The sequence below is a fragment of the Odontesthes bonariensis genome, chromosome 5 (assembly GCF_027942865.1).
Source record: "Odontesthes bonariensis isolate fOdoBon6 chromosome 5, fOdoBon6.hap1, whole genome shotgun sequence".
Classification (NCBI taxonomy): domain Eukaryota; kingdom Metazoa; phylum Chordata; class Actinopteri; order Atheriniformes; family Atherinopsidae; genus Odontesthes; species Odontesthes bonariensis.
In genome coordinates, this window is record NC_134510.1 from 11,296,783 (window position 1) to 11,310,468 (window position 13,686).

Genomic DNA, 13,686 nt, shown 5'->3' on the forward strand with positions numbered 1-13,686 from the left:
TGGTGTTTCATTTAACAGAAGAGAGGGTAAGTGTAAAAACTGTTCATTTTTATTGATTCCAGCACCAAAGCAGCATGTAAAATGTAAATGCAAACCATTTTTTTTAAATACATAATTTACAAATAATGTCTTTAAAGAACAACACTGTCCCACTGGTTGTCTTTCAGTCCCAATTGTCTGCGTCTTGTCTGGACTGTGTTATTTCTGCAGGTGTAGGTGAGCAGATCTTCTCTGTGTCTGTGAGGAGCTTCACACACGGAGACGGCTTCATCTGTACGGCTCGGTGTGGGATGCTTTTCATCGTTTCAGCTGGGGCCGATCAACAGTCCGGTGTCTGGGAGCAGATTTGGTGCTGGAGTGTGTTCAGGGGACGGCTGTGCTGCTGGAGCTTCCTGGGAATGGTCCATGTCCACTGTGAGGTGCTACAAGGAAGACAGAAAGAAAGTCATGATTTAAGCTTAAGCATAACTTTGTGAATATTTTGTCATCTTTTGTTTTTAAAATAGCAGCTTGTTTCCTTACTTTTCTCTATAATATCAGCTAATATCATCTAAATGCAGTATATAATGTGCCTTTTAACTAATCACGTTCTGTGACACTAAAAAGGACCTACCCCAAGTCCTCCTTTATTTCTTTTTTTTTTAACATCAGCTTCTCTCATCCGACTGGGAGCTCCTCGTCGTCACGGAAACCCTGGGTGCATAACGGCAATGTCGGGTCCACAGTCTTTCTCCTTCGGACCTGCGCTCGAGTCTCATCTCATCCATGATCACCTCGGTAAAACACAACAGGAAAAGGAAGGAAAAACTGCACAAGTACTCAACATGTGTGAGCTAGCACACATTCATTTCTGTAGATTTCATTCATTAGTTAGACGGAATCATGCACTCACCTGTTTTGCACAATACGTTACCTGCGGTAGCTCAGGTGTTCCACTTTGTCCTCCGTTGGTGTCAGAGTTGTTGTTTCTTTGTCATCCGCTGGTCCTTCCATCAGCAGGAAGCCCACAGAGGCTTTTTTGAGTAACTACCCCAACACTGGTTATCATTTAAGATACTTGTATTAAGTCGCCAAGACGTGTTTTTCTTTTTATTGTCTATGTGTAGGGTCAGATAAACAGGTGAATGATACCCAGGCTCCGCCCTCGCAGTGACGCAACACCTTTGGCTCTGCTACACTTACTCAGGCAAACTGCTCATTCAGGTGGATTCGAGTTCCCGAAAAAATAGGAACTCCATCCACTTTGTCGGGAAGCAATCAACTTTGAGCAGCGCCAACGGCCCAGGGTAGAGCCGTGTTCAAGGTAGTGACGTGGTTGAACTGCCACTCAACCCATGGATTGTACACGGAAGCGCTTCATTCAATATCAACATGGAGCAGCGTCAAGCTTTTGACACTGCTGTAGATGCTGTAATGAAAGTGTTCGACGGGAGATTCTCGTTAAAAATCGAGCAAAGAACAGCCCTTGAATCATTTCTTGACAGGAAAGACGTTTTCGCCTTGCTCCCTACTGGCTTTGGTAAGAGTTTAATCTACCAGTTAGCCCCGCTGGTAGCTAAATCATACGTCAGAGGAAAGAGTGGTGTGATTGGCTTAAGCTTAGGCACAGCCTTTTCTGGCCACAACCAGTAGCAACCCGAGGGAGGCGGGTTGACCAGGCCATTTCGAATCGTATTCGTTATGGTCTTGGTCAGACCAGAATCTCGAAGAGATTTGAAAGTCTATGTTAATCAGGCTAGGTGAATGACATCTCGAATCCCTATACTGCACTCTTTAAGTCTGTGTCTGTCAGAGTTATATGTAAAGAAATAGTCAATTCTTGAGTGCACTCTATGACTTGCTGAATAAAATGTATACCGTCTTTCTGTTGGGTGGAGCTCCCTCCATACATCAATCATCCCGAGCTCTGTCAACATGTGTCAGCAGGACACAGTTACTCTGGTGTGGGAGCAGATATCTTTAATGTGTTAGAGGAGTCTAGCTTACATTGTAGCTGCATATTCCAGTCTCCTCCACATATTAAAACCCCAGTGGCTTCGGAAGCAATCAAACCAAAAATTTCTCTAATAAAGGAATTATCCTTGCCAGGTGGTACATACACATTAACTAGTGTGACCTCTTTCTGTTTAAGGAACCCCTAGATTTCAGAAACACTTGGAAATTCACTCTATTACGAATCATTATTGCTACCCCTCTTTTTCTCCCTTTCTTATAACATGAGTAGAATGTATTTCTAAAACCATATTTTTTTTAACTTTTCATTCTGTCGAGATGGGTCTCCTGCCAGAATATTACATGCAGTTTCTCTCTCTTCATCTTTGCAATAACCTTGCCTCACTTGATTGGATTGTGTAAGCCCTTTACATTGAGGGTAACTACCCTATATTCCTGACATTGCATTTATATCCACAGATAACACAGGTAGGGGAATGACATTGCAAGATAAAACAAGCCAGTAAATGGAAAAACTACCCTGTGTACAACTCTTGTTTCCCAGAGTACTGAAAAAGATTTCAGGAAGCTGACGCAACGGAACGAGAATGCTACGTAGGTAAATTGCTTGGCAAGAGGCTGTAGTCTGCCCTCCACTTTAAGACTACTGCCGTGACATGCCCCAACAATTTCAGCAGGCATAAAAAGCTATTTGGGAGTTTTAAATGCTTTCGTCCAATTCCTTCAAATCAGATTTCCCTTTTCCATCACTGATCCGATCCATTATATTGCTCACCTAAGATCATTCTTTAAAAGGGTGTCTGTACATACCTCGTCCGTTTGACTACACATAGCCCGCTGCTAAATGGACAACGAGGCACAAGAGGCAACATCCATAGTTCACAAAAATCAAAGGCTCCCTGGTGGTCTGCTGGCTAGGATTTGGTGTTTTCACTGTCGTGGTGTAGGTCAGGAATGTTTTATTTATTTAGTCATCTATCAACTGTTTTTCTTGCAGGGCTATGACACACTCACTCTTACTCAGGAATCTTTCTATTTCTCCCTGAAATAAGAGAGAAGTCTAAAGTGTGAAACTTGTGCTTGCTTGGATTCATTCTCCAGATGCGCAGAATTGCTTTCATCTAAGGCTAAAATGTTCACAACTTCAGTACAATGCACTATGCCAATTAATTTGCCAGTTAGGAAGAGTTTACCACAGTGTTGCAACCTGTACCGTGTGCACTGCTTTCGGGTCCCTGATGGTCTAGTGCAGACCTGGGCATTGCACGGCCCCCGGGCCGCATACGGCCCTTTGGTTGACTCTGACCGGCCCGTGTAAGGTTAATTGGAAATTACAAAATAAACATATTTTCTTATTTTACCTGATGCATGGACTGAAGCTGCATTTTATTTTTATTTTGAAGTTGTTTTTTATTCACGTTCATGATGATGTAAAACGTATATCGAGACATGCACATGATTGGATCGTTGTCAGTAGCAAGTCACAAGACGACTTTAGCCCTCAGAAATGTCTGCTCATGCTAAAAAAAGAAAGGTAGATGGCGAATGCAGGGTTTTCAACAAAAATTGGACTGCTAAGTATTTATTTACTGAAGTCAGAGGTAAAGCCGTGTGTTTAGTTTGCGGGGAGCAGATCGCCGTGTTTAAGGACTACAATTTGAGTCAGCATTAGGAGACGAAACACCCGGAGAAATTCAAGAACGTGACTGATGCTGAAAGGGCGCGGACATCGGAAGCTTTGCTAGCTAAACTGCAAAAGCAGCAAGGCTTTTTTACCAAGCTTCACACATCCAGGCATGCAGCAACCAAGACCAGCTTTGTGATATCCCACAAAATCGCTAAAAACAGTAAGCCATTCTCGGAGGAGGAGTTTATCAAAGAGTGCTTGGTGGACTCTGCAGCACTAATATGCCCTGAACAAAAAGAAGCATTTGAGAAAGTCCCGCTCTCCAGGCGAACCATGACGAGAAGGGTCGAGGACATATCGGGGAATCTGGAGCTTCAGCTGCAACGTGAAGTGGCAACTTTTGACTTTTTCTCCTTGGCTTTGGACGAAAGCTGTGATGTCCGTGACACAGCCCAGTTACTTGTATTTGTCCGCGGGATAACGCCGGACTTCAAGATTACGAAGGAGCTGGCAGCAATGCGGTCAATGAAAGGGACGACTCTAGGGAGCGATCTCTTCACGGAGGTAAATGCGTGCATGGACACACTGGGACTGAAATGGGACAGACTGGCAGGTGTCACAACGGACGGTTGTCCAAATCTTACAGGGAAAAATGTGGGACTTTTAAAACGTATGCAAGATAAAGTGACTGAAATCGACACAGATCAGAAATTGGTATTTTTGCATTGTATTATACACCAACATGTGTTGTGCAAGTCACTGCTAAAAATGAACCATGTTATTGATGTTGTTACTAAAATAGTAAACTTCATCAGGGCACGGGCATTGAATCACAGACAGTTTGTCGCACTTTTGGAGGACCATGAGTCTGAGCATAGTGACATCGGCTACCACACAGCTGTCAGATGGCTCAGCCTGGGCAAAGTGCTAAAAAGAGTTTGGGACCTGAAAACAGAGATTCAGGAGTTTTGTCAGATGAAAGGCAAAGACATCCCAGAGCTCTCAGATGAGGACTGTATGGCAGATTTTGCATTTGCTGTTGATGTGACTGCACTGATGAATGAACTGAACACCAAACTGCAAGGCAGGGGCCTTTTTGTTCATGAAATGCACACCCTGGTGAAGGCTTTCATGAGAAAGATGCTGTTTCTTTCAAGCCAACTGGAGAGCAACAATCTCACTCACATGCAAACCCTGAAAGAAGTCACACCATCAGCTGATCACCTCCACAGGTACTCATCCATGTTAGGAGCATTGCATTGTGAGTTTTTAAGGAGATTTGAAGATCTCAGAACAATCGAGGATGAAATGCACATGATTTCCTCTCCCTTTACCTGCAGTGTGGATAATGCACCCAGTGATGTTCAGCTGGAACTCATTGACCTGCAGTCTGATGCAGTACTGGCAGAGCACTTTAAATCAGGATGTCTGCTGGATTTCTACTCTTCTCTCAAGGAGGAGAACTTTCCAAACATGAAGAGACATGCTCAGAAGATGTTGGTTCTCTTTGGCTCTACCTACATATGTGAACAAACATTTTCAATGATGAAGTTTACGAAGTCCAGGTATAGATCATCTCTCACTGACGACCATCTGTCAGCTGTGCTTCGCATCTCCACCTCAGACATTCAACCTGACTTCGATGCACTTGTTAAAGGCCTACAGAAAGGTGATTTTTTTTGCACAAAACTGAAATAGCAGATCGATTCCTTATATACCATGGAATTTTTTTATGATTTTAAAATAAATTTAGGCCCCCGGATAGTCCTGATTAGGCCCAATAAACTATCACCACATTTGACTCGAATAGCCCGCCATTTGGCAAACCGGAAGTAGCAGACGACAGGTGCGTGACGTCACGAGTGCCAGCTGCTGGAACAACCCCCAACAATCAACATGTCTGATACTAGTAGTTCTAGTAGCGAAGCCAGCAGTTTGCCAGACATGGACAGCTTCTTCACGGCAAATTTCGATCCGAATATTGTTGATGACAATGAAGAGCCTGAAGAAGAAACCGAGGAGGGATTGGGGCTAGAACCATACAGGTTTGAGCCAGCCATTGCCAGTGACAGTGGGTCGGAGTCCGAGTCCGAGAGCAGTGGGGACGATGATGGTGATCATGGTGATTTTGGTCGTCTTCAGAATGCCGATTGGTGAGCATACACTGTGTTTGGTCTAGGCCACGAGTCTGGACGATGTTGATGAGGCATAAATAATTTTGTCGAGAGGGATAAGCACTGCACTGACAACTGAAGCTAACTGACACTGACAGCCTGTCAACACACTTTTTACACAGTGCCGGAGTCAGTGAGTGCAGACTGGAATGCTGGATCACAATTTTAATAGCTTCTTGTCAGACTTACCAGTCTCTAGCGTTTGTGATCGCTGTAGCCCGGTCGGATTGTGAAGGAAGGGGGCTGCTTAACGCGGTGATGACCGGTTGTTGAGCCGCTTTCGGTTTCACTCCTGTCAGTGAAACACCGGGGTGATATCGCTGCAAATACGTGGCCATGCTCGATATGTTTCCACTGCTGTGTGGCTTTCTTGTACCACAGTGCCTACACACCGTCACGGTTTTATCCACCAACCTCTTTCCTTCTTCATTAAATTTGACAGTGAAGCCAAAATGCTCCCAAACAGGGGATTTAAATGACGTGGAGCTCTTCTGTTCCTCCGCTCGCCATGACCACGCTGTGTTGCAGGTTAGGGGTTTTCTTTATGTTAGCTATCGCTATGTCAGCTACGTGTTATGTCTGTGTGGTAACCTAGGCGACAGGTTTGTGTGGCAGCGCGAGTATATGGAAAAAGGACGTAGCACTAGAGGCAGCAGTTATCGTTACAGTAGTCACCGAAGTCTAGCCTACTTTTATTTTCCATGCCCACTGTTCTACATGTTGTACGCTGAGGACAATAAATCACAAACGAGCCATAGGACTGTTTGCTTATTGAGGAGGGAACTGTTGCAGACTTTTACCCAGAGCATGGAAAGTAGCTCTGTCCCTGGAACTAGCGGAATGGTAACGGCTGTGTGAGGACTGAACAAGCGCACATTTTTTTTTTCATAAATCAATCCGAGGATCATGTGTGTGCCGAACTGAAATAATTGATCCGAACGGATCACGGATCAATGATGATCCGTTGCACCACTAGCCTTCACCACTCAACAAGCATACTACAATGGCGGCAGCCAGGAAAACCCATGGCACCTGTCTGCAATGTCAGAAGTGGAATTTGAACCCACGCCTCCAGGGGAGACTGCGACCTGAACGCAGCGCCTTAGACCGCTCGGCCATCCTGACTATTAAAAGGAATATTTGACGACACTGTCGGCGGGCCCAGGCATCATTCCAGCGAATATGTGGGTCTGCGTTGTGTTCGTGTTGAAGGGGAATATTTACTAGGCATGCAGCTTCATGGAAGACTCTCCTTCTGATTGATGGGACTGTGATAGCAATTTTCCTGCACCTTGAAACGGGACAAGAAAATCTTATTTCACTCCTTGCCGATAGTTGTCTTTTCATCTGACGACTGTGTCAGTCACACAGAAATTCCTCGTTAGTATAATGGACAGTATCTCTGCCTGTAACGCCGAAGATCGGGTCTCGATTCCCCGACGGGGAGAGCTTGGTCTTTTATCAGCTGCCTGCCACCAAGTGATGATTGTTTTGATACTCTCACCCATCTTCGGCCTAAATGTCAATAGCCCCCTTCAAATAGCCTAACATGAGGCCAGGTTGCTTCGGTCAAAAGCCCTTTCCCGTTTACTATGGTGTTAAGTGCAAACCAAGACCTTATAATCAACAATGTTCCTTTTGCTAATGATTCTGTCCTGCCCAAAGCACTGTAGAAGGTTGTGACAACACAGCTTGTTGAGCTGTGGTCAGAAGATTCTCATGCAACAAGTGTCTTGGCTGTTGTTTAACAGGGCTCCTGAGGCAAACAAATAGTAGGCATAGCATTTGGAAGCAAGAACTCTTCGGAGGTAAAGCGGCCACAATAATCTTTAAACTAGATGATGCAGTGGCAGAATAGCAATACGACATGGTATTGCTAAGCAAGGAGTTATCTTGAGTTGCCTTGCCAGTGAAAATGGTCCTCTAGGAGAACTCTGCAATGTCAGAAGTGGGATTTGAACCCACGCCTCCAGGGGAGACTGCAACCTTAACGCAGCGCTTTAGACTGCTCGGCCATCCTGACTACTAAAAGGAATATTTGACGACACTGTCGGCGGGCCCAGGCATCATTCCAGCGAATATGTGGGTCTGCGTTGTCTTCGTGTTGAAGGGGAATATTGACGAGGCATGCAGCTTCATGGAAGACTCTCCTTCTGAGTAATGGGACTGTGATAGCAATTTTCCTACACCTTGAAACGGGACACGAAAATCTTATTTCACTCCTTGGCGATAGTTGTCTTTTCATCTGACCACTGTGTCAGTCACACAGAAATTCCTCGTTAGTATAATGGACAGTATCTCCGCCTGTCACGCGGAAGATTGGAGTTCGATTCCCCGACGGGGAGAGCTCGGTCTTTTATCAGCTGCCTGCCACCAAGTGATGATTGTTTTGATACTCTCACCCATCTTCGGCCTAAATGTCAATAGCCCCCTTCAAATAGCCTAACATGAGGCCAGGTTGCTTCGGTCAAAAGCCCTTTCCCGTTTACTATGGTGTTAAGTGCAAACCAAGACCTTATAATCAACAATGTGCCTTTTGCTAATGATTCTGTCCTGCCCAAAGCACTGTAGAAGGTTGTGACAACACAGCTTGTTGAGCTGTGGTCAGAAGATTCTCATGCAACAAGTGTCTTGGCTGTTGTTTAACAGGTCTCCTGGGGCAAACAAATAGTAGGCATATCATTTGGAAGCAAGAACTCTTCGGAGGTTAAGCGGCCACAATAATCTTTAAACTAGATGATGCAGTGGCAGAATAGCAATACGACATGGTATTGCTAAGCAAGGAGTAATCTTGATTTGCCTTGCCAGTGAAAATGGTCCTCTAGGAGAACTCTGCAATGTCAGAAGTGGGATTTGAACCCACGCCTCCAGGGGAGACTGCAACCTAAACGCAGCGCCTTAGACTGCTCGGCCATCCTGACTACTAAAAGGAATATTTGACGACACTGTCGGCGGGCCCAGAAATCATTCCAGTGGGGTGCCATGACCTAAACGTGTGGAAAGTTATAAATCATATCTGTCCATTTAGCCTCCTTACACTTGCTCTGACTTAAACTGCTACTGTGTCAATGCTAAATGATGAAAAGAAGTTCTAACTCAAAGGTCACAACAATAAGGATCAAAAGAAATGTGTGTCCCTGTACAGGTCGCTCACTGTGTAAGGAGAAACCGAGTCCTTTCAGGCACTAGATCTCAACGAAGAAAAGACTTGAGCCTGAAAAGTTGTCCACAAGACAAAATGTATAAAATATGAAGTATACTATTAATTTAAGATGGCTCTGTCAGAAGTCAGCCATGGTGCCTGAGAACTTTAAGCAATGGACCTGTATTTAATTTGGCCAAAGGTCATAGGTTCTATCCGTGCCCTTGTTTTAGCATGTGCATGTGCATGCCCTTGTTCCTGGATCAGGATATGGTGTGAGGACGTACGGCCAGCATGCATAGCCTCTGTCCCCAAGCAGGACACCATTGAACTCTCCTGCAGAATAAGAGAAATGTTGGATGGATATACATGTGTTAAGACTTGGCAATTTAATGCAATATGTGCCTTATATGGCTATCTATAATAAAGTATGACGAGCACTTTAAATTCCTTAAGATGACCTCTACACCTGACCTCTCATTACATTACCAAAATTCTGCCTATGCTACACCTTACTTCAAAAGTACACTCCTTCAGGTAAGTAAAATTCTTGCACCTTGTGCAAACCTCTGTGCCAGGATGCTCGGAAGATCCTAGAATCATGAACTGATCCCGGCCATTTAGCCTCAATGTTGGAAATGAAATGACCTCCATCACAGATCATCTGTATGCTCGGAGGATAGGACTCAATGATGAGGTTTCACAGGGCATAAATGTAACATTGCTCAGCATTACTCAAAGGGGTTGATGTGGTGTTTTTCAAAATGAGAAATCCAGTTCAGAGTCTATGGACAATTATCCCCAAGTGTACCTGTACATTTAGCATATGGAAAAATGTTCGGTGTACATAGTCAGCCTCCACGGGTCCAGCAGGGGCCTGGACAATGTGACAATGTTTAAATCCAGACTGAAAGTTCTATTTAGATGTGCATATGACACCTGAAAGTATTTCATCTGCACTCTTCACTTTTAAATTAATTAATTAATGATATTTTTGTTTTTTGGAATGATTTTATTGCCGCCTTGTGATTTTATGTAGCTGTAAAGCACTTTGAATTGCCTTGTGTATAAATTATGCTCTACAAATTGCCTTGCCTTGGATGCGTACATGGGTACAGTGTAGTGCACCGATAACATTGGGGATGCCTGAGGGAGATGATGAACTTAATGCAAATACTTAATTCAGTAGGTTGTTTTACATTATCGGCTACTGTAAATGTGGAGCAGCAGCCTGAAAGGACAGAAATCTCGCCCTCCGACATTCGCAATACTGACACTCTCCCTCTGTTCAAGTCTTAACTCAAAACCCATCCGTTTAACTTTGCTTACCTCCATTTATTGCTCCGTTCTGTGTATTTTTAATATGGTAAGATTTTTTAATTCCTGCGTTTTATCTAATATCTTGTTTGTACAGTCCTTGACTGTTTTGAAAGGAGCTTTCAATAATTTGTATCATTAACATTATTACCTGTCCCCCATTTTTCTGAGTCTGGTCCTACGTGGGTGTAGATCGGATGTTTGTTAGGTATTGATTAGTTTTAATGAATACCATGTTCTCTGTCATTTAATTTAATGTTCAATACGTGTGTATAGTTGCGTTTTTTTAGTTGCACTGGCACCGACTGATTGATTTTTCGAGACAGTGAAAGTGGTGATATGATAACCACAGTCGGTCGGACATTTTTTGAGTTGCAGCTAAGCTAAGCATCAAATTTAGCCTGCCCGGGACCAGGCTAGTTCAGCAGCATAAATTACCATGGTTACTCAGCGGGCGTTCAAATAAGCCACCTTTATGGAATGGAAGTCTCGCTAAATTTAGCCAGAAGTAGCGAAATAAGCCAGGCTTTCCGCTAAGCCAGCTTCTAGGAATACCCCCCAGGTGGGTAAAGGATCTCTGGAAAATGGCAACAACCCACTTCAATTGCAATTTAATGAGAAACAAGATGGTATGGTTCAATTCAATCTGTGCTCAGTCATAACATGTGGTTGAAAGAAAAAGGATATGAATTAGGATGCATAAAGAAATAAAATGAACCTATGTTTTTAATATCTGTATGGAAACATGTTATGGTATCATGTGATGTTAGAAACAGCTCTGATGTCATACTGTTGGTACCACATGAGGGGTTTCTAATTCAATTAGAACCGGAAAAAAACCAAAAACTTAATGCTGATCCTGAACTGTCTGTGGACGGCTCAGCATCCCGAAACACAGACACTGGTAAGAATTAAACAACATTATTACTAACTAACAAGTGAGAATTAAGCAGATTATGCTGAAATTTTATTTTTAACGCTCTGACCTTAATTAAGAGAGGACAGACAATATTTATCCTAAACAGGTTAATCAGTTAGTCATTGGGAAGAAATGGCTGCTTTCTTGATGCTGTGCTGCTCCCAAAATGAGATCTAACCACAAACATTTCTGTCCTGCAGCAAAGAACAACACAGGAGGAGAAACTGCAGTGGAGCAGTTCGGCAATTAATGAACAATTAATTAACAATTAATCATGGTTTACTAAAACTTCTCAAATTTTCCCAAAAATTCTGTGTGTGTTTTTGTCTTCTTTTGTTTTCTTCTTTCTTTTGTTCTGTGTTGTGTTGTGTTGTGTCTCTGTGTTGATGTGTTCTGTTAGATTCGGTTCTTTTAGTAGGAAGCTCAAGAACGGACCGAAGTAATTCAAGTGAAAATGAAGTGTTTATTTGTAGTCACACGTCAAAGCATATCAGCGCTGGGCTCAGTGGGAAAGAGTCCCCGCAGGAAGTCTGTCAGACTGCGCGCTGATTTCCGGGTATCATGTTTATTTATAGTCTCATAGGTTGGACTCACATTCGACCGAGTATGATTGGACATGAGTAGGTTCAACATGCTTCGTCATATTTTCTGGATCAGCCCAAAACAATGGCCCTCATTTATCAAACTTGCGTAAGACGAAAAACGTGCGTAGGTCGTGTGTACGTTCTTTTCTGCGCAAAGGTTGGCATTTATCAAATCCATCGTGAGCGCAGGAAAGATGAAATCGCCACGACAGGTCTGAGGCCGTGTACGCACTTTTCCATTTTGACTTGCGGTGACTGCAATACAGCAGCGTCACTAGTGCGTGCTCAGGAGTCGCAACAAATCCCTTGGTTAAAATTACAGACTCATCACTTTAAAGAAGGCCCATGTTTTATTTGACTTCAACATAAATATAAACATAAACGCAAATTAAATAAATTAAACAAGTACAACTCCGTAATTGGAAGAGTGATGGCTCATTATTCAACCGTGCACCCTCACACCGAACAAGAGAGGCGCTTTAACACTGCGCATTCGCGCACGCGTGCCACTGTGGAGAGGTGTATAGGGCTCCTAAAGCTGGATCTGTCTCTCGGCTGCGGGGGGAACCCTATCCGCCCGAAAAGGTATGCAATATTATTATTGCATGCGGGGATCTCCATAACATTGCCCAAAAAAATGGAGTGCCATTTCCAGATGTACATCCAGAGGACCCCGTACCCAGAGATCCCTACCACCAGCCTGCACAGCCAAGAGCGCTCAGGAGGAGAGAGGAACTTATTCAGCGATTCTGACTTTCGGTAAGCATTCTGTTATTCAAGGAAAAAAGAAAGGAGAACAACGATTTCTTTCAGCATTTATTCTGTGACTTCAGTGTTTCATTTATGTCTTTCAATGTACTGTCGATAGATTGCATGGTGTGTGTTAAAGCCATCATCCACTTCACGATCTCTGTTTGTCTTTCTAGGACCTCTGTGGTTAACACGGCTGGCCGGTGTGACGCTGCAGACCGGGGGGCAGAGGCAGAGGCAGAGGCTTCGGATGTTGACGGGCCGCGTATTCGTTGCGCGGGTCAGGTTGCCTGGATGCCACTTCGGATTCATCTGTGAATGAAAAATATTAGTTTGATTAGGAACCTCATTTGTGTTGAAAATTAAAGCAACTGTTTTATTTAAACGTCTTGGGTGTGCAGTCATTCTTACCATTCTCGAGCTCTAGCATGGGCGCATCAGTGTCAAGTTTCCCTGCACCCCCCCCCCCGTTTGTGACATGCTGCGTCGGAGAAATGCGACCTTCTTTTTTGGCCAATTTCATATCGGACCACTTCTTCCTGATCTACCTGGAGAAAAAGTAAAACATCGTTCAATTTTAGATTTTATTTAATCTGGAGTTTATCACATTTTATTGACCATCACAGTAGGGGAAAATACATAACTCGTCCGGTCTGCGATTTACATCGCCAACGCTGTTGACAGCGTTTCTTTGCCGCCTTTCGTCAATCCATGTCACAAACTCTAGAGGTGCGGCCTCTCAACCCCCTTTTGTAGAAGGCGTGGTTAGGATCATTACGATGGATTTCAGCCACCGGATTTATCAACAGCCGCTCGGTCTTACGATGGGATTGGTGTGGTACGCATGTTCTGTAAATCTCACTTGAGCCTCTGCGTACGACGAGTTCTCCGCTCATATCTACGATGCTTTCTACGACGGCTTGATAAATGAGGGCCAATGTGTGTGTGTGAATCTGCCCTTGCTTTCCCAGGCTTTCCTAATTGTTTTGTCTTTCTACTCCTTGATCACTTTAGGTCATAATGGAAAAGTACTGAGACTTATTTCATTCATAATGTCAAAGAACAAAGCCAATTTTAACAGTTCTCTAAATGATTTGAATTTTTTCCACAACAGAATAAGTTGATAATACAGAATTTCTCATGAATGCTGGACAGCAACTTGGTGAGAATTCTCGTATTGTCCTAAAAACAAGGGTTATCCCAACTGGCCAGTTGTTTTG

At 43.7% G+C, this 13,686-nt stretch overlaps 1 protein-coding gene and 1 non-coding gene across 2 annotated transcripts; one reads left to right on the plus strand and one right to left on the minus strand.

Moving 5' to 3' along the window:
- The first annotated feature begins 3,913 nt into the window (after nucleotides 1-3,913).
- Nucleotides 3,914-9,198, plus strand: LOC142380553 (general transcription factor II-I repeat domain-containing protein 2B-like). The gene is made up of 2 exons (XM_075466467.1): nucleotides 3,914-5,249; nucleotides 9,164-9,198. Exons 1-2 carry the CDS (start codon nucleotides 3,914-3,916, stop codon nucleotides 9,196-9,198), a joined length of 1,371 nt encoding a protein of 456 aa, XP_075322582.1.
- Nucleotides 8,593-8,675, minus strand: trnal-uag (transfer RNA leucine (anticodon UAG)). Its single transcript has one exon. It is a non-coding gene; the product is annotated as a tRNA-Leu (tRNA).
- Nucleotides 9,199-13,686: the final 4,488 nt, after the last annotated feature.